General features: G+C 40.0%; 1 protein-coding gene across 4 annotated transcripts in view; it reads left to right on the forward strand.

The window, feature by feature from the left end:
* Positions 1–21,937, forward strand: part of rbms3 (RNA binding motif, single stranded interacting protein) — a 169,638-nt gene that overhangs the window by 142,355 nt on the left and 5,346 nt on the right. The window contains exons 7-13 of one of the 4 annotated variants that reach the window (XM_017709174.2): positions 626–732; positions 2,974–3,017; positions 6,608–6,704; positions 9,807–9,857; positions 18,301–18,411; positions 19,068–19,157; positions 21,728–21,807. In XM_017709174.2, the coding sequence (XP_017564663.1) occupies positions 626–732; positions 2,974–3,017; positions 6,608–6,704; positions 9,807–9,857; positions 18,301–18,411; positions 19,068–19,157; positions 21,728–21,807 (580 nt within the window). Of the gene's footprint in view, positions 1–625; positions 733–2,973; positions 3,018–6,607; positions 6,705–9,806; positions 9,858–18,300; positions 18,412–19,067; positions 19,158–21,679; positions 21,812–21,937 lie in introns of those variants that run through there. The other 3 variants (XM_017709173.2, XM_037536781.1, XM_017709171.2) reach the window with 3 other exon arrangements.

The raw sequence follows: 21,937 nt of genomic DNA on the forward strand, positions 1-21,937 counted from the left end.
GGAAAAGTCTTCTCCCTCTACTTTTCTCACTCTTTTATTTTGCAAGATATGTGCTCGCATGAGCACAGAAAACAAATAGTGCTTTGCATTTATAAAGCTATCACTTTTGGCAGTCAGAACGTGAGCCATTATAATGTTTAAGTTATTTACCATCGCGATTAAGCTGCTTATTATTTCAACAATATTGGGCCATGTGCTTTGAAGGTGTGCCAGTGAGCTTGTTTTGATTACAGAGTTTTTAGAGAAAGCACATGCCAAGACTGGAGCCCCACCATCACAGTAGAGAAAATGGAGGGAGGGAAGGGGCTGGGTGGGCTGCAATGAATGCAGGAAAGAGAAAAGAAACGCGATGGGAATCAGACTTCAAAAGGGGGCCTTGCTTTGCCTTCTCTTCTCCAGGGGGTTCCCTGGGCTTGTGTGGATGCCCGAGGTGTAACATTCCCTTTTTGTTCGGACCGATTGACGGCCGGCGCGGCTGAGGTCGTCACCCCTCCATGAGCCTACTGCCACTGACCTTTAGCAGTCACGCTCGCTCTCTCTCACTCTGCAGACCAGCTGACTGATCTTTTCCCTCCTTCCTTCTCTTTCTGTCTCTCTGTCTCTCTGTGTGTGTCTGTCTCTGCAGCCCCCACAGAGCCGCTGCTGTGTAAGTTTGCGGATGGAGGACAGAAGAAACGGCAGAGCCAGAGCAAGTATCCCCAGAACGGCAGGCCGTGGCCACGGGAAGGAGAAGTGAGTGCCTCTTCAGCAGTTTCTCCCCCCCTGCTGGCCTATAACCCCTAAATTGCACTTACTAGTCACTTATCATTATTATTATTATTATTATTATTATTATTATTATAATTATTACTATTAGTATCATAAGTGGAATACCCAAGATCCTCAGCCTAATCTTTATCTGCTGCATCTGCGTCAAACCATCAGCTTCCATGGACAATTTTAAATAATTTCCCAACATTTCAACAAGAACAGAAAACCAGTTGACCCAAAGTAAGTGTATAATAAAAGCCAATAACATGAAAGTCCAGGTTTTTTATCTTTTCTGGTGTCCTATGCAATCATGCCAGAGCCTATGAAAACTTCACACACCACTACACTAAAATGATACACACCAAAAATGATCACAGACTGTGCAAAGCTAGTCCTACCTCAGAAGGAACTGATTATACAGATGTACAGCTTCATTAACAAATATTGAAACTATACAAAAGTACATGGAATTTAAAAACCTGTTACTGTGTTTTGAATCAGTGGGTTTTCTGTACTTCTGTACAGAGAAATGTGTTGAAATTACAGTGCAAGGTAATTGATGGTACGCTGCAGGTGCAGCAGATTGAGATTGCAATGAGAACCACTGGAGTTGCCCTTTAACTCCTGCCATGCAAAAAGACATGAAAGATTGATTAGATAAACTAGGTATTACATGGTAACTGTAAATCCTGGGCTTCCTCAAAGAGAGATTTGTAAATGGTTAAGATAACAAAAATCACAGTTTACTGTTTTTATTGTTAGTGTTTCCTTTTTTATGGGCAGCAAACACTTTACTTAATAACAAATAAAGAAAAACTTTAAAAAAAAAAATACTATATTGAGTTCTCATAAAAGTCCACACATAGGGCCTTGCCGTTTAACCATCTTAACCCTAGGCTTATTATTTAGTTGATAATATTTACACTTATTATTCAACAGTTTCTATACATTATTTGATAACTGCTATGGAACTAATATGTGGGGTATGATGTCATGAATGCACACCTAAAAATAATTGTGCAAAAAAGTGTTCTTTGGGGTGATGTCTTGGAAGACCACTTTTGGTTCTCTAAAGAACATTAAGGTGCATGGAGTGTGAAAACCCTTTTAATAACCTCCACATAATATAAAGTAGATTTCTATACCAATTCAGGCTATTTTTTAAGACAAGAACCATTTAGGAACCTTTATTTTTAAGAGTCTGTGAGGAATTGAAGTGCAGGCCCACATACAGTCCCTTGCGGTTTATGAGGTTAAGCTGCCAGCACACATACTCGAAAAGGCCCTTGGCTTGACAAGGTAGGATCAGCGGCAGAGGCAGAGAAATGAGAGCACCGAGAGGCCTCTGCTGCTGAGGGTGCCCTCAGAATGTGCTGGAGGGTAGAGAAGAAGGGGCAGAGAGAGATGAGAGGAGAAAAGAGGAGGGAGAGGTGCTGCTTTGATTGACAGGCACATCTGGCCCTGTTTAAGTTCTCTGCCTCTGCTTCGGTCCTTTAATCTCTCCTCGGCTCTTTCTCAAAACAGCCTGGCTGTGGAGAAAAGGTCTGGAAGGGTGAAGCGCTGGCATTTTCTGGGCATTCAGATGGTTCGGGGAAACATGCCAAATACCAGACAAGACTGGACCCAACCTGAGACCCATTACATAGGCCAGGCAGTGGGCAGACCACTTGGCTGGACGAGCTAACACAGGTGTTTGTGTTTGCACAGAAGGCCCAATATTGGCAGTCCAGGGGTCTACAGTGAGCATAGAGGACTTACAGTAACACACACGGGCTATCCCAACAGTCCCCGTGTTTTCTCCCCCCTGCTAAGAGCTTGGCACCCTGCAGCTTGTGGTATACGAGGCCTATTTATCTGCTCCAGTCCAATGCGGGGCGAGTAGCACAGCCCTCTGCTCTCATTCACTTAGCCAGCACGGCAGTGTCAACATGAGCAATGCCTCCTGCAGCCTTGTAAATACCAAATAACTTTGCGCGGTATCAAAGGCGAGCGAGCCTGCTCTAGTCGGCCCGCTCTACGGGGTAATAGATCCGCTGCTACAAGGCCTGGCCTGTGCTTTTAAAGACATAAAGAGCATTTGGCCAGGCTCTATCAGACAACACTGCTCTTTGGCTGGCATTACTCAGTAGATTTTACGGCATCTGTCACAGCTTGATGTTAGTCTCGCCTTGGTATGGACAAGAACGGCCTCTCACTATTTTTCATGTCGATCTTGCTTTTCAGAGTGGCATGGCGCTGCCCTACGACCCGGCTGCAATGCAGAATGGGTGAGTGTTTGTTTTCTTGTTTGTTCGATTTTTTTTTTTTTTTTTTTACTTTTTTTTTTAAAACCCAGAAGCCTTTGTTTCATTACTTTTTTCCCCTCTGCTGTCACGCTAGTCTTACAGTAAAGGTAGCAAAGTCTGAGGCATGATGACTAATGCTGAAGTCTAACCTTCTCACAAACACACACACACACACACACACACTTGCACGCACACTCACAGAAGCTGCCCTATCCCATCTGTGTTTGTGCCACTGTTGCACTGCAGGGTGTAAGCGTTTCGTCAGGTATGGGTTGCAGGCTGGATGCGGCTGCTTGAGTAAGGGAAATATGATCCTGTCTGTGTGTGCCTGCTCTTCCGGACCCAGCGCCCTCAGCTCTGCCTGCCATAGCACCCTCCGGGGAACAGATACAGCCCCCTCTCCAACTGTAGCCTGACACAGCACTTACAGTCTCTCACAGAGCAGCACAAGTTACCAACTCCTCACAAGTACTCATTCAGACACGAGTAGTTTTACATGTGATTTGAGTCATTTTATCCATTTATGTATGATTTAAGCCTCATTGTAATCAGCAACACTATGTCAGTAACTTTCATGGATTGCTCGATAACACATCAGAAAAGACTACAGCAGCTTTTACCTGCTATGACATGAACTGTATTAGTCCTATGTGGTTTGGCATGTTGGTAAATATTCAATCATATAACATGAAAAATGAGTTTTCTTTGAATTTCTTTAATACAGAGGTGCTCAAAGACGCATATTAATATTGTTGTTAGAAAACCTTACGTCTCTAAAACAAATTTTACAAGAAAAGGAAAAGTAATCTTAATGTAAATTAACTTCAGGTGAATCTGGACATTTCCTGTTGATTCATTTGTCATGAAATGTTAACAGAACATAAAGGGCAGTTGTTCATTTTCTGTAAATATAGCTTGGTAAGTAGATGGTAAGAATAAGAGAAATTGTGGTGTGTGTGTGTGTGTGTGTGTGTGTGTGTGTGTGTGTGTGTGTGTGTGTGTGTGTGTGTGTATATATATATATATGTATATATATATATATATATATATATATACACACATATATACTGCTCAAAAAAATAAAGGGAACACTTAAACAACACAATATAACTTGTAAGTAAATCATTCTGTGAAATCAAACTGTCCACTTAGGAAGCAACACTGATTGACAATCAATTTCACAGCTGTTGTGCAAATGGAATAGACAACAGGTGGAAATCATAGTCAATTAGCAAGACACACTCAATAAAGGAGTGGTTCTGCAGGTGGGGACCACAGACCACTTCTCAGTACCTTTCTGCTTTCTGGCTGATGTTTTGGTCACTTTTGAATGCTGGTGGTGCTTTTACACTCGTGGTAGCATGAGACGGACTCTACAACCCACACAAGTGGCTCAGGTAGTGCAGCTCATCCAGGATGGCACATCAATGAGAGCTGTGGCAAGAAGGTTTGCTGTGTCTGTGAGCGTAGTGTGCAGAGGCTGGAGGCGCTACCAGGAGACAGGCCAGAACAAAGTATTCAATGAGAATATTTCATTCATTCAGATCTAGGATGTGGTATTTGAGTGTTCCCTTTATTTTTTGAGCAGTATATATTTATATATATATAGATAGATTTAGCAGAAGCTATTGTGCATTTTTTGTGTGGTGATAATGCATTAATTGAGTAAATCGAGAACAAACTGCCATCCCTGTAATTCATGTTGACCATTCAAATCAGTCATAAATATTGCAGACGTAAAAATATTTCATGATATAGGTCTTATTCCATACAAACAGCACTACAGAGGTGGGAGCAGGGTAGTAGATTTTAATAAATGTGAGCTGAGCTCACTCAAGGGAGCAAGGACACAGTTTTTGTCCTCCTGTATGTCTGTTTTGGTGCATTCTTCTTCATTTTGGTTTTTCCAATATAATCGGTCCATGCTGTAGCCCTATTAACCATTGGCCACCAATTACTGAATTTCTATGTCCAGATAGGCTTTGCTAATTGTGTAATTGGCCATGTCGTCTTACTGACGATGTGCCATGGCTGATAATGGCTAGCGTACATAACAGCAGAGCCTTACACTCAAAGCAGAGCCACACACGCTACCAGCACACAAACATAAACAAGCATCCTCACCTCCTTCTCTCTGCATTTGTATCCTCATAATTAGCTGTATGCTCCCATCCAGATGACATGTGACACGCTGTTGTCACTCTGGTTGCGGCATGTGATGGCAGCTGGGTGTGTGCAGTGGAAACTCCGGGGCAGACAGTGTTTCGTTCCCCACACTCCATTACTCAGCCGCCAGGCACGCCAATCGATACAGCATAGCAACAGGCCTAGCAGATGAAACATGTCCGCTCTAGGTACACAATGATAAATAAAGTCACGGCCCAGCATTCTGCTGCCAGCCCGGTATAGGGAGACACACCGCACCTTAAAGCAGGCCTACATGCATGCACTGCACATTCTTAGATATAAAACAAAGAGAGGTTAGATAGAAAAATAATAATTTATAAGAGATTTTAATTTTCACATATGAAGACTCTGGCAAGCACACACAGTGACAAAGGAAATAACACAAAATTGAATCAAACATTAATAAAAATAAGGCCACTGTAATATCAAAACCTCACCCCTACATTTGTTCAGTTTAGATTTTTCAGTTTTTATTTATTATTTTTTTAAGCATTGTTATGCATTTCCTGAGACATTGTCCAACGGAAATGATCCAAATTTGCTTGTTCTAAAACCGAATACCTATGTGCTATGTACGTCACCACTGGAAGTTTGACACACTGCATTCAGCATTCAAGCCTCGAGTCAGAAAAAATGTGTATGCTGGTCTTAAAAAATAACAAGCAACCCAAATGCCTTGTATTTCAAGTGATGATCAAGTCTCAAAATAAAAACTCACCACAAAAATGACTGCAAATAAACTATAACAGTGTATCTTTTGTCATCAGATCATTTTTTTGTTTCCAAAGTTGTATGTTTCCGCTAGCCACACTTTTTTCCTCTCATTAGTATACTTCAGTATATTGGATGGGTATTTTACTATTCTGTGATAGATTCAAGCTCATTTGTGACATTCAAAAATGAGCTGCTACATAACGCCTCACAAATCAGTTTTACCTTAATTTAGCTATATAGTCATTATAAGCCATAAAAGATGAGTTGACCATTTAAAAAAAAACCACACACATCATTGAGTGCAGGGTGCCTGTGGCCTGATTTATTTAATTTAACTCTACACTAATTAGGCCATTATTTAATAAAATAACAGCAAATAGTATATAAAATATGTGCATTAACAATGAATGGGTAAAGTGGTTGTATGTGAGTAGTAACATGCCCTTGCACTGTGTGCATTCAAGCAGTAGATACCAGTAGTCTATTTAAAACATGCATGCAGTCCAGGATTTGTCATAATTGATAAGAGTATGATGATATTCCTCTAACGTTAGCCCAAAGCCTTTTTAGTGATTTGGGTCTGCCTGGTTCTGGTGTAAATCAAGAGCCTATTTCCCATGATTGATTGGCATGGCTAATATGTGCTTGTGTATGTATGTGTGTTCCTGCAGGTTCTACTCTTCACCATACAGCATCTCCACCAACCGCATGATCGCCCAGACATCAATCACACCATTCATTGCTGCCTCTCCTGTCTCCACATATCAGGTAAGGTCATGTGCTTTTGATCAGGCACATACACACAAACACACACCAATGCACAAACCCCTGTAAAGATACGTGCGCAATTATCAACAAACACAAAAGCACAAGTGGGAGTCGAACATATTATTTTTCTATCTTTCCCCTTGTTTACCATGTTGAGAAAGCTTATTAACACTCTGCTCCAGCCTTGAACAAAAAGGAGAGTGAGAGAGAGAGAGAGAGAGAGAGGGAGACAGAGAGTCAGGGAAAGGGAGAGCAAACATTGACTGTGAGCAATGAGCATTCTTAATTGATTTGGCTTAAGCTAAACTAAACAACACACAGTGCTGAGCTGGGAAGAAACTAAGCCTTTTAGATCCTGAAACTCCTTCTGTCCTCACGACAACCTGCCCTCAGCTCTCTCCCACACACACATACATATATATGTACAATGGTATACAAAAATGTAAAATGTAAAAAAAAAAAATGTGAAAATACATCTTATGCAGGGAACAAACATTTCTGCAAATTTGATTGCATAATTTCTTCTTACATGGTGAGTTTAACATATTGGAGAGGGAGGGTGTAAAATGTAAAATGTGGCACAGACCGAAGTGTGTTTCATTTTTTCCCCCAATATGTTAAGGTTATCAAAATAAAGAGCAACAATGCATTAAAAAGTGTAGAAGTGTGTTGTTTCCAGATAGGTGCACTGCATGATACAATTAAACTATTACCATCTTACTGTGCTCAATTGGTATGTATAACAACGCTGAGCAGGCCCAATTGACCTTGATTTTGGGTCAAAATGTCAAGGAAAAAAAAGATCTACTGACTGAAAGAGGGTTCATTATTGGGGTAGGGATGTCAGGAGCTTAACTGCTTAACTGACTAGTGGTTTTTGAAACAGAATAGTGACTAAAGTAACCTACATTTAGATCTATGGAAAAGGCATCAGTAAACAGGGTAGGGAATTGTGGCCAAAGCCACACATTCACTGAGATCTTGCTTTAGTACAGGAGATAAGAAAAAAGCAGAAGAGCAGCTTTCCTTCAGGTGACTGAGAGTGTCAGTGCAGGACGTGATCAGACTGTGTCAGCTAGACCAGAGTGTCTAGCTGTATCGGGTATCAAGGGATATTATAGAGGGGTTGCAGTCTATGTAGTCTCCCCTATACTAAGGCATCTTGAAGCTGTTCTAATGGTTCTGGCTTGTGGTGGCCCATCATACTAAGAAACTTTTTTCTTAATTTGTCACCTGTGTGTATGCCCTGTTCATACAAACACACACACACACACATATACATATGTACATTATGGATGCATATTTTGGCAGATTCATTTGAGCGATAACCAACTATCATTAATCACTAACTAAACATTAACTGGTAAGAAATCAAGGACTTGACCCTTCTACGTATAAGTTGTTAAATGGATTGTTCCAGGTCTGAAATCACATTGGCTGAGCCATGTTTGTAGCAATTGTAAAATACTTCATATGTACACATTTATTAATACACCAAGATATTAAGTGTTCCTAGTACAGACTGTGCCATGTAGTACTGATAGGAGGCCAGACATAAGCATGTATATGAAGTTAATATCCTGAAACTGAATTAAACATACACCGTAAGAGCCCAACTTTATTTGAACTAAAAGGGTGACATCAATCATTCATTCCTTCATTCATTTATGTATTTATTTATAAGCAAGCCTCCAAAGTTACAGAGCTATATTTACCACTCATTACTAGCCCAGGTTGAAAGGAACATAAATGCCATGACAGAACTAGCTTTGACTCCGTGGCTCTCGAAAGTTGTGACCATCCATCATGTCCTTCTCAATAATTTTACACACCCCTTTGTGATTTCCTCACACTGATGTGCATCACACGTCCATGGTAGAAATGGCTGTCTTATCACTTGATGATGTTTGCTTTCATCATCATCAACATCATTATAGTTGGAAATTGGTTCCAAACAGCATCATTTTTAGCTACTCGTATATAGTAGTCTTGTCTAGCAGAACCAACTATCTATTGCGCTCATGAATTCATTTAGAAAATATTCAATGATATATCCACTTTGACCAAAAAATCTGTCTGTTCAGATATAAAGTATATATATATATATATATATATATATATATATATATATATATATATATATATAGTTTTTTATGGGAAATTAAATAAACATTTACTTCCCTAATGCACAAACAAACGTGTATATGTACACCCCTTTTCTCACAAAGTACTTGTTTCCTGATGCCCCCTTTTCTCACAGGGGTAAAGTATCTCCTAATTGAGAATAGTGATATAATATGCATATGCCCCACCCGGCCTCAGTGAATTAATATTGAATCACACCCTGCAGTGAACACAGAGAAATGACTCCAACTCAAGCTGACGGGAAATCAATGCAATGCCACCTCTATTTCTCCCCTAAACTTTGAAAGAATGGAACAAGAGACAACTACATCCCTCACAGATTTACATGGGGGGGGCGAGAGAGAGAGAGAGAGAGAGAGAGAGAAAGGGAGGGAAGAAAGGAGGGAGAGAATGAGAGGAAACATGAGGGCATGAATCTTTCAGCAGCTGGAGAGAGATGAGGTGTGTACTTCCACACCTTAGAGGACTTACTGCCAGATGATCGCACTAGGGTAGCGTTCCGCAGAGCTTTCTTACCCGCTCTGTCTCGATGGAGAAAAGGCTGAGCGATGTACATTTTAGCACACGTACACATTTAAATTAGCTTTTTACAACGCATTGTTCTGCATATTTCTCATACAGCTACAGAGATTTACGCTGCTCACTAGATTGCGTGTTGTGAAAACAATAGAGGCATTTGTTGAAGCGCAAATGCAGTAATAAGGAATATTTGTGTAGGGCTTTATGAGTGGAGCAGTGAGGCAAGGGAGATGAAAGTTGAGATTTTGGGCCAGACTGAGCTTTGATGATGAAACTGCTGCCGCGCTGCTGTAATTAGGAGACAATATTGCTCCTCGTGGCATTCCGATCCCACTGTAATTATCGGGCGGTATTTCTGGCCACTGCCTCTGCTGGTCTGGGGGTTTAGAAGGAGGAGGAAGAGGAGGGAAAATGAGGAAACGCTTTTTCTCCCCACAGGTGCAGAGTACGTCCTGGATGCCTCACCAACAGTACGTTATGCAACCTACTGTAAGTCCTCCCCATCTGCTATATGTGTTTCTGTGTGTGTGTGTGTGTGTGCGTGTGGGTGTGTGTGGGTGTGTTTGTGTGCGCACGTGAGAAAGTCTGTGTGAGTGTTTTGGCGTGTGTTTGACAGTGCTGATATAAATTATATTAATAAAATGCCATATTGTTACTATACTAATAATATAATAATAATAATAAATAAAATAATTAATACAATTATGTAAATTGAACAGATGAAATCTTTGGTTAACATTAAATGTGACATTAAATGTAGACTAAGTAATATTAATAATGCACCCATCAACCCAAACAACATATAAGCCACAACATTAGAAACTGCATCAGTAACAGCTGCAATAATTAATATTGCATTCCCTCCTTAGTTCATATACCACATATATGTTGTAAATGCAGCATACAAATATAAGCTTTTACATATCAGAAATGCTTTTGTGCACATTTCAAGAATCATCAGCTATGTGTTATCTGTCAGTCCTGGAAGGGTCAACATGCTGAAATTATTCACTTATTGACTTAGATTGTATATTGCTTAATAAGTCATATTTTATCTGTGCAGCAGCAGAACAAAGAAGTAAATGCAAATGTATTTAATGTTGTGATTACTCGTTTACTTAACATACTTATTACCTAATGTTTGTAAGTTAACACTTTATGTTAAGTGTTATTCGAACACCCACAGAAGCTTACTTTGAGCATCTGTGATTGGTCAGAATGCACACACAGCATTTGTCAGAAGCTCTTTTGCATATCACTGCACTCTGCAATATCAGTATTTCAAATACTGTGGTAAGAACTAAATAAGCATAGAAAACTGAATTGTCCTTGCTGTTCTGCAATGAGAATTCAGTGTAGTATGTAAACATGGCTAAAGTCCACACAGCCTTTATATTGGGAAACTTTTTGTATTCATTTGTGAAGTCACAAAACCAAACACATTTACTGTCCTCTTGTTTAGCCTACAGCAGTAGTGTTTCAGCCCAGGGTGCTTTTTAAATGAGGCACAATACAGGGCAGCCAATCAGAGCAGGGTTCATTTACATATAGCAATCATATTAAAATGAATTTTTGCTATTCTTGATATTTTGGTACTATTTCTGTGCATGTATGGGTGTGTTGCCATTTATGTGTGTTTAAGGGTGCCTAAACACAAGCGCTTGACGTAGGATCAAAAATGTAATTGAATGTATTTTGCTTAGAATAACACTGCAGCAACCATTTACCAGACTACAAAATGTGCCTGTACACAGAGAAATGACTTTTTTGTTCCATTTTCAATTTTGCTGTGGGGATTCTGAACTAGAGGTACATTACATCAACCACTGGAAACATAGATTGTTGAGCAAAGGCAGAATCTGATTTGCCCCATTGATTTTGAACTTACTCTTTCTAACAACCAATAAACGTCTTCTAGACAGACAAGATCATCATATGTATACGTCTATCATCTTCGTCTGTGCCCTGCTAGTGTTAGGCACCCAAAGGGGGTGCAGGGTAAGAGGTGGAGGAATGTGATAAGGTAGAAGTGATTTAGTGCTTATAAGGAGCTTTGGGAGTGTAAAGCTGAGTGCTAGCTCTGCCCCCTTGTGGCTGTCTGAGGAAGTGCAGAGTGGTTATAATTTTGAGGATGGTGTGTGGATGGTGAGATGACTTTTTCTCCTCAAGAGAAAGTGACCCGCTGTTTGTGTGTGCAGCACATAGAGCCTGGATCAGCCATGCAGAGCCTTCGTCAGAGTCCACTGTTTACATCACCTCATCGCCCACTCACTCACACTCTCTCTCTCTCTCTCTCTCTCTCTGTGTGTGTTTCTCTCATTCTCCCACAATATCTATCTCTTTCTCTCCCTCTATCTTTTGCTCTCTCAGACATCGCTTCTTCTTCATCTGTATCTTTTTGTCTTCTTCTTCTCTCACTCTTCCTCACTTCTTCCCTCTCTCTCTCTCTCTCTCTCTCTCTTTCTCTCTCTTTATTTCTCTCATTCTCTCTCCTTCACTCTCCCTTACTCTCTCTCTTTCGCTCTATCTCACACTCTTTTTCACTCTTTCATGGTCTCCCCCACATCTCCTTGTCTCTTCTCGCCCTCTTGCTCTTACATTTTTTTCTCTCTCCCTCTCTCTCATATTATCGCTCTCTCTCTTCATCTCTGTTTTCCTGTCTCATCGTGTGTCTCTCTCTCTGTCTTGATTGCCCACTCAATAAGGATGCAGGAAGGGCACCTGCCACCTGAGGCTTGGAAAATTTACCACACACACACACACAGGCTTAGACACTCTCACCTTCTCTTCCTTGAGTGTTTGAATGGGACAGTAAACCGAAGCACATGTTTGGACATTTGCCTGCTGACCACCAGCCTCATATCTGCACTCTAGTCTGTGATCAGTCCAGGCCTCTTTTCCTCCATCTAACTGCCCTGGAGTGTCTTTAGTTTTCCATATGAGTGCGTTAGCATGTTATCATGTTGGTTAAAAATATTCAATCAGCTGCTTCAGCAGTTCAAGTTATAACCTGCAAAAGAAATCAAAATAAAAGCAATAGGCCACAAAACCCAGAGGGAAAGTAGGAGGAAATGAGGGAGAAAGAGGGACAGAGCGAGAGAAGAATGGATGAACTTCTGTCTATCTCTTTGTCTAACTGGAGAAATCTGTCTTGAGTGTTTTCTTTTTTCAGTGGGGCTGGGGTGTGTGTGTGTGGGGGGGGTGATAATGTGTAAATGTGTTTTGTAACAAAATCCTCTTGTCTGATTATTTGGCAAGTCGTCAGATAAGACCTCAGCCGCCAGGGAAAGAATAAAAAAAGCAACTTCCTGTGAAAGGCTGTCGGAGTCAATGCGATGATCCCTGTCTCGTTTGAAAATCCTGGAAAGAAAACAAGACAGAGGGAGAAATAATGTTTCCCTTCTTTCCTTTTTTCCCCCTGCTCTCGTGTGGAGAGAAGGCAGGCAATTAAAAGCGTCTGAGAGAGGAAGGCATTGTAACCGGAGAGAGCTGTGCGTTTGGCACCTTGTTACCGTGGAGACACGTGACCATAGCGACTGGAGCTGGAGATGAGGATTTAAGCAGATCAGCAGACAATGGAGGCTCTCTGTGCGCTCCACTCTCCGGACACTATGTCTGCGTCTCTTTGATGATTACCATCACTTTTGTTCTGCATCAGTTTCCAGTCAAAGAGACACAGCACACTTTTAAATATCTGCATGTGTTCTAGTGCAGTGCCCACACACCTCGCACAGTACAGAACATATACATACAGTCCATCTACTTTGCAGCACGCATGCACCCTCCCACTACATCTTATTCAGAAGAAGAATGCCTATGTGAATCGTCCCCAAATCCCTCTCAGGAAATGAACATTAACAAATCACCACCGTAGTGCATTACTGCAAAGCCGCTTAGAGCGAAACGGCGACGGAGTGGGGAAGAAAAGAAATGAGACACTTCCCTAAGTCGCTGCCAGTCACAGCCATTTGCTAAGACAAAGAAGCAAATGTTTGAATAAAGATTTAGTGCTTTTATCTCTGCCATTCCCCAGAACACGCTCTGTTTGCAAGGGCTTGGAAAGGTGGCTGTGCTTTGGCAGGTACTGTACTGTGTGCATATGCTTGTGTATTTGTTTGAGAAAGACAAAGGAGAGTAATTCCTAAACAATGCTTAAATAATACCTATAATAATTCATCATTATTCTAATTATTCCAGTATTACATGTATAATTATTCATTATTTCCTCCAAGGCTCTGTAGACTTAGTCTATGTGTGTGCATCTGGGCGTCATATTGTTGTTCGTGTAGCAAACATGTTTAAGATTGATGTGAAACATCCTCCCTAGAAGTCTGTTTTCTTCAGTAGCGCTGCCTCTGAGGGACAAACAGGGCCACTTCCTTTTCCTCTTGGCATCCGCTTCCCTTCCTGTGATGTCACTGGAGACCGTTTCCAGTCTGGTTTGTGTGTCCAGGCTTCAGACCCCAAGCAACAAATCATTTTGACATCAAGGAGTCGAAGTTTGAGGTCAAGCCCAGAGATGTATATTAGGTTTCTGTTGCTAAAATAATATTCAAGCTGTTGTCTGTGAGGACGCTCCCAAAAAAAGGGTTCCTAAATGATCCATAGCCTGGACATAGTGTTCTAAGAAAAACCTTTAATTGGTCTGAAATCTTTACATTATGTGGAGGATCTTTTAAAAGATTGTTCACACTAGCATATCTCATTTACAAAAAAAAACCCTTCTTTAAAGGGGAATTCCTAAAACTAGGATGTAGTATGTTATTTTTTGAGTTATGCAGTATTATAAAGGGCATCATTGTATCCCTCAGCACTGCTTCCTTTTGCATTCACCTGCATTTCTTTCAGCTAACAAAAAATATATGCTTCAAAACAGACCGTCCCAAAAAATCTACCCCACTGCACTTTCAAGAAGCATCACCAGAAGGAGCTTTCTAGCCTTTAAACTGAAAAAACCTCACTAGAGAGACAGCTGTGGCAACACTGTAGACTAAAAAAGCTAAAAAATTACTTGATCTGGCAACAAGTAAATTAGTTTTATTCAACCTAAATAATTTGAACGATTCTTTCAATCAAAGTAATTTTTTCAGTTGAATAAAACTATTTTCGATTGCTTGTGACCACATAAAATCTTTTTTTAAGTAGATCTGACCAGACATTTTTTACAGTGTAGGAGCAGAGTAAGCATGTTTACAACAAACATAGTAATGGTTACAATCTTGCATTTTGTCTGGAGTGTCCCTGTAATCATCAATTAAAAGCTTCTTTAGGTTCTTTCTGTGGCAGAAGGAGAGTGAAACAGCCTCTCTGTTCTGCAGAATTCTTCTCCCAGTGTCGCTCAGGTTGTGCATGCATGCCCTGTGGGGAATCGCATTAATATACACTCACACAACACACACATACCCGCAGCCCTTAATCATCTGTCTAAGTCCCTCACTGATACGGCTGTAAATGAGAGTGGAGAATTATTCTGAGTGGATCTCTTTTTTCCTCCTCTCATTATGGGAGCTTGTTGGAGGCGGGGTTGAGCTGTTAGCTGGAGGCCGCTGGCGCTGCGGAGATGACAGGCACAGCTCACACCGCTCAGCTCCAGCGGTTTAGCTCTGACGCCTAGAATAAAGACACAGCTCTTCTGACGCCAAGTGTCTGCACAGTTTATTCTTTAAACATACGTACTGAAAGTACAAGCCTCACTGAGCCGCGCTCACACACGGAGACGGAACAGTGTGTGATCGTATGTGTGCATGTGTGAGTAATTTTATGTGTGAAAGGGCATTTGAAGAAGCACTCAACCCAAATACAGAGCCATTGCTAATATTGAATGAATGTTTATAGGAGCTGTTTAGCAATATGTTCTGCCAACTGGGCCCTTTTAGTTTTGACAAAATTGCAATCTTTTTTGTGGAATATATCTGTAAAGCGATTCTTTCGAGACTAATGGTGTGACATTTAAAGGCCATAATATTCTTTCTAATTAGGTTCATCTTGCTGTTGTGGGCACACACTGTACTGTACATGTACAACAGATTCCCTATGAATAATGTTCCAGTGTGCAATAAATGACCAGTGTATTTCACCCCTTTTGATAATCTCGGTGGTCTTAATCTTGGGTAATGTGTGCATAAACTATTCCCTCACCAATCAGACTGATGTGGCTTATCTCACCCACACATCTTTAACGAAACTGTGCATTCAAGGAAACTTACTGAGCTAAAGCTAACCACCAAGCAAAAGCTCTCATTGCATGCACAACAGAGCACCAGTGGTATTGAATAGAACACAAGCTGATCAAAATATTTTTAGACAGATCCTAGTCTTTTTTTCCCCCAAACTTTTCTGGATTTTGAATATATTGTTCATAGATATTCTATAGGCTCATCTGAGCTTGACATTAAACTCATGTCAAAATCTGTTGTTTCGTATTTGAGGCCTATTCTAATAAATAAATGACTATCTTGAAACTGTAATATAAGTTGAAGTCTCAGGAAACTAAATTATTCAGCTTTCAGAATAAGAATTAGTCTTTTTTTATATGCCAAATACAAAATGCAAGTTTAGATATGTAGAAAAATGTCAGTAAAAATTCCAAAAAAGAACAAAAGACTGGGAATTATGTGCCGTTACCTTGTTCTTCTAACCAAAGATGAAACCCTGTTTTTATGCTTGTATAAACAGTTGAAGATGTGGGCAGTGGATATATACATTATGCATGTACCAGTCAGGTCCTATTGTAGATGAGTGCAACTATATTATAAGACACGAGCAAGACTGTATGCAAGATGTTGAATTATCTCCTGGAACCTGTGTGGCAGATTTTTGCCTTACAGTGTGATCACCCTGTTCTAACTTCCCGTCTTCAACGTCATAATGAGGTTAGTTCTGATAACAGGAACTGCTCTGATTGGATTACAGAAAGTCACAGTGAACCAATCACAGCCAGCAAAAACAGATGCTATCACATAGCCTGAGGCAACTTCAGCACTGGCAGTCATGTACCAGTCAAAAACCTGTGGTAACACCAGGCACAAGACAAAGGCCTGCTTCAGTGTGTTCACAGGCAACATATGAGCAGTAGTCTGTTCATTTTCAAAGTGACACAGAGCCTTTTTATGTGGCATTAATCTATGCTACTTTACTCATCTTTAATCATGAATAAAAATGAATAAAGGGCCTTCACTTCTGTTGTGTTGGCAGAATACCACCTTCTTTATCGCATGTCAATGGTTCAGATTGTAAATTCTGGCTTTACAATTAACTGATTAAAATAACTTAGTGGCAGGTGATGCAGTATTAATTGGGGTTATTTTCAGCAGTAAGTGTTAAACAGAACAGATGAAAATGGCCAATTCAGCACAGTGGCAGGATTTGATTAGAGTGTGGGCCACATGGACAACATATTTATTTACATAGGCCAGTAGTCCATGGGTGGAGGTAAAACTAACACCTAGAAACTTTCAAATGTGATAGTCAAATGTTATTTTTTGCAATTATTTATTCTTATGTTGTTTAAATAGACAATCATAAGAAGCATATCATTTTATAGAAAATAGATATAATATAAATTTAGATACATCCTATTTTCTGTGTTTTTTGAGTTGAGAAAAATACAATTCCAAAGTTGTTCATAGAAGTGGTGATAAAAATACTTCTACTAATGTTTAATAACTGTAAAAGTTACATTACAGAATGTTATTACATGAATTCATACACTGCCTAATGTCTACTATATATATATTTTTTAGTTTTGAGATAATGTTTTGTTCAAAAACATAAATTACATATAAAAACGTCTTACATATAAAGATTATAGATAAGACAAATGGAGGTGTTGTAGACATTGAGACCACTGGTTCTCCTTAACCACTATTGTAAAGAAAATCCATTACAAATAAGTTTCTCTGTAATGCATACTTTCACATCAAACTGCTCTTCATGATTTTGATGACAATTTAGAAATTTAATTATGCAGAAATGTAAAGAAAAAAATCTGTCTTTCACCCATATTAATTATAAATATCTGTTAGGTGTACTATAACTCTTAACTCTAACCCTAAGCTGAGCATGAGCCAAAAATCTTAACCTCCTGTTAATAATCAGGATCCCTGAATTGTTAGAAGATGCTGAAGATACACTTTTACAGTGGACGCTTCAGAACAGTCCTGCTCCTCTATGACTCACTGACCTCTGGGTAACACACATGAAGAAACTACTTGATCAGACATAGAGCAGGCCCGCTCAGAAACGCCTAATAACGCATGCTTTAGACAGCGCTGTGGTTTCCCCAAGCACGATCTTACTCTGCACAAATTTCAGAAGAAAAAATACTTTTTGACAAACTACCTGACCAAGAGCCCCTGTGGAAATATTAATCGCAATCAGCAAGACGTGCGTGAGTGTGTGTGTGAGTGTGAGTGTACGCATCTCTTATTCTGGTTCTGCTGAAACACTCATGCAACAGGGGCAACTGAAGTCTGGGGTGAGCAGTTACAAATTGCAGCCGTTCACTCCGTCTTTTACCTCACATGTGTTAACACTCGTGGAGCAGCGTGCCTGAAACGTAAACACAGCCGCAGTGTGTGTGAGCGCCACCGCTAAGTGAGCAATGCATCATCTCTGCAGAAGTATGCATGACGTGCATTTGGATCGCATTATTTCATTTGTTGAAGTGGAACAACACACGTCTGGCCCCAATAATAGAGTCCAGCTGGGGTGATCTGGATCCCTCTGTCGTATGAGAGAAAGAGGTAGAGAGAGAGTGAAAGTGAGTTTTGTGAATGTGAAGACCGTGCATGCATTACATTAGGGGCATTAACTCTGAAGGTTATGCAGACATGGAACTGAATGGGTACTAATTTCCTCTTACCTCCTCCATGTGGTCTGACTTATGTTGCTCTGTGTGCGTGCATGTGTGTATGTTTTTGCCCACCCACAGGGTGCTGTGATCACGCCAGCCATGGACCATACCATCTCCATGCAGCCAGTCAACATGATGGGGCCCCTCGCCCAGCAGATGAACCATCTGTCCCTCGGCACCACTGGCACTGTATGTCTCTCCTCTGTACAACATACACTGCAGGTCAAAAGTCTGGAAGCGACACTCTCTGAAAATAAATAAATAAATAAAAAGACATGAAAGTTTTGTTTCCTAAAGATATAACAGGCAGTAGCAGGTGTGTTTAGAACAAAAGTGTTTGACTAAATGTGTGCAGCAGTACTATGCAGCCAAGATTCTTGTTTAGTTTTGCTCCTGGTCATTATAATGAACCCTTCTTTAAACTACGACAACTCATATAAGGGCATATATTCATAGGCTTGTTGTCTTTCATATCAACATAACTTGCTTGTTGGTTTCAAAGTAATCACTAGAATAATCAGAAGTTAATGGATAAGTCTAAATAATTGGATAAGATTATAGAGTAATTCTTGTTAATGGATAAGGCTTAATAGTTACTGAGTAATTCACATGGCCAAGGAGCCTGATCGTTTTATGTCTGCAAACTGATGAAATATTTTGGTGAAGAAAAAAAAATGTCTTTGTTTAAACTAGATGTCAATAAATATGTTAGTTCTTTGTTAGCAGACTGACTTTTTACATTTTTAAAAAACACCGCTTGCTTGCCTACTTTGACCTGTACTGTACTCATTCTGTAGCCTTCACTGTCTGACCGGCCCTCGCTGGCTTTGTCCCTCTGTTTGCAGTACATGACGGCGGCTGCTGCTGCAGCTCCTATGCAGGGAACCTACATTCCCCAGTACACTGCGGTGCCTGCCTCAGCCGTCTCAGTGGAGGTAAGGCTCATTCTGCTCCAGACAGCCCTCTTTATTTCACCTCTGACCAGAACAACTGACTGTAAGACTTACAAATCACAGCTATCATCAGCAATTTCAAAAGCATTTTGTCATTTTATACTAATTATCTCTCAGACATAGCTCATCAGAATCAGCAGAAGTTCTGCCAAAAGAACAGATGTGTTTATAGTGGAAGAGGCCTTATTATGTTTGAAACAGATGAAGCCATTGTCATGTATCCAGTCTCGCTCTGGGAAAATGTGTTCTTTGTTTAACATTATTGGCATTTTTTGACATTAAAACAAACATAAAAAATGGCAAGTGCACAACCTGTCGATACAGAATGTAAATCTAATGCAACTGTCTCATTATGTCTCTAGCTATGTATTTACTAATGTAATTTTGTACCTACGTTTTTGAGCAGTGTGGCAAAATGAGAATAACAACTCCAGACATCCAAGGGTTAATGAGCACTGGCTAGATTTAGAGCATGGTGTCTGCAGTTGTAATTATGTGACTTTCACCAGTCTGGAACATTACTGAATCAGTAGTAGTCTTGGTTTCATAAACCATCTGACACAGTTTCTTGGAAATATAAATCGTAATCAGGGCTAGACTTGAATGTGTCTCACTGTAGAATTCCGTTGTCAAGGATACTGTGGTGATATCTGTACAACTATATCATTTTTCAGAGTAAAATGACAGACATATATTTGAAGTGTCCTTTTGCTTCACCAAAATAGGAGGCCTAATGCTAGTTTAGTAATATCAGAGTCGTGCAATTGCTGGGAAATCCATTCCAATGGCTACCTAATGAAAGCCGTTAGCCGTGTAATGAGACTACTTCCAGAATCAACTGCCCTTAAATCTGATTTGAGAGCAGTATGACCGATCGACTTTACAACCAAAAACGCTGACCATGAATAATGAAAAGAAAAAGAAATAATCATCTTTGTGGTTAATTGGCTCCATCTCACACTGACAATATATGAATCTTTAATTTAAGTAATTCAGTCTAAGAAAAACAAAACTTTAATCTTTTTACTTTTTACTTTTTTTTTTTTTTTTTTTTTTTTTTTTTACAAAACCTCATGTCACAGCTGTTAGCACATCTATAAATCCTTATGAACAAACTGTATCTGGATCATGTTCCCATTTATATTTCAGGAACTTTTAAGTGGTCATCCATGACATCCTGTTTGACTGGAATATAAATATGAAAGGACACAGAGGCCAAATTCCCTTAGACATTCATCAACATGGGGAAGATTAGAGAATGCACTGATGACATTAGACAAAAGAGCATTGACCTTCACAAACCAAATAGCTGAATATCCACTGCTGAGGCAATCATTAAAAAGTACAGCTGGAGCACTAGCGAATCTGCATGGAAGAGGGTTCATGTTTTTTTATCCCAGGCAAAGTGAGGAGGATGGTTAGAGAGGGAAACATTTCTAACAAACTATCCAGAAGGTGGGCCAGAAGGCACCTTTCATTCCTCAAAAGACTAATGTAAGCACCTGGAGTTCACTAAGCTCTTTTGGAACTATGGAGTTTTATGGTCAGATGAGGTGGAAATGGAGAAAGAAAAGCCTCTGTGGTGGAGGATCTGTGGTGTTTGAGGGCTGTTTTTCTCCAAAGAGAATGTTCTTATCATGGAATCATGGACTCCTGAAGTATCAGAAGATTTTAAATGAACTTTCAGTAGCCTCTGATTAAAAGCTGTAACTGGGTCATATTCAGAACAAGACAGCAAGACAGCGATCCAAACTATACATCCAAATCCACACATAATGTTTCAGTGAATATTATGTTGGCAAAGTTATATGCAGTTATATGCCAGAAATAGTGACACATGGGTATTATAATAATAAAAAAAAGTTTTTGTTTTCTTTGTTCTAATAGATCAGCTGTTTTATCGTATTTTGAGTGTGCAATTGAGCTACTTACCCACGAAGACATTTTTAATGACCTCTTACGTATCTTCACAGATTCACAGAGGGAGCCAATACTGATGGAGCTATATGTACAGTCTTAGCCTCAATGCGTAATGTACAAAATATATTCAAATGCAAAAAAATATCTTTTTGACCTGTTATATTGAAGTTGCCATTAAAAATTGTAGATTCTAAACCTTTTATGACCAAAGCCTAAAAGTGACCGACTGACTATTAGTCTGTTTCACTGTGATCTAATGTTTAGACAATACAGATAAGATGTAGTGTAGATTGGGCTGGGTTTCTCTAGATTAACATGGAATTTAAAGTTTGTAGGTCTCTCACAGTTGTAAAGGTATAGAAGTTCAAAAACAATGTATTGAATGTGTAGGTGGTAAAATATTCAGTCTTAAAGGGGTCATTGCTGATATTAAAAAAAATCACAGTTCAAGGGAGCCTCTAGTTCTTTTTCCATGGTCTGGCAGCCAGAGGCATGATGTTGCTGCAGGTGTTTTCTTTCCTTTCAAGCATACATTTCTTAGAAATATGTCACATGATGACACACATGACATGCACTTGCTCCAGGGTGTGGTGACAGAGGCGTCTCCACAGAGTGTCCCTCCCTCTTCCCAGGATGCCAACGGTCAGCAGCAGCCTCTCTGCGTGGATGGCAGCAGTGATCACGCACCCACCTACTCCTACCAGCCTGCTAAGTGAGACTCTTCATATCTACCTACACACAGACACATTAGATAGCACAGCTTTAGTGTATTTAATGTCAGTGCTTACACTCTTTAAATTAATGCTTCCTTAGTAATCTTGGATGTGCAGTTTTAGGGAAAA

Source organism: Pygocentrus nattereri, chromosome 3, assembly GCF_015220715.1.
Source record: "Pygocentrus nattereri isolate fPygNat1 chromosome 3, fPygNat1.pri, whole genome shotgun sequence".
Lineage (NCBI taxonomy): Eukaryota > Metazoa > Chordata > Actinopteri > Characiformes > Serrasalmidae > Pygocentrus > Pygocentrus nattereri.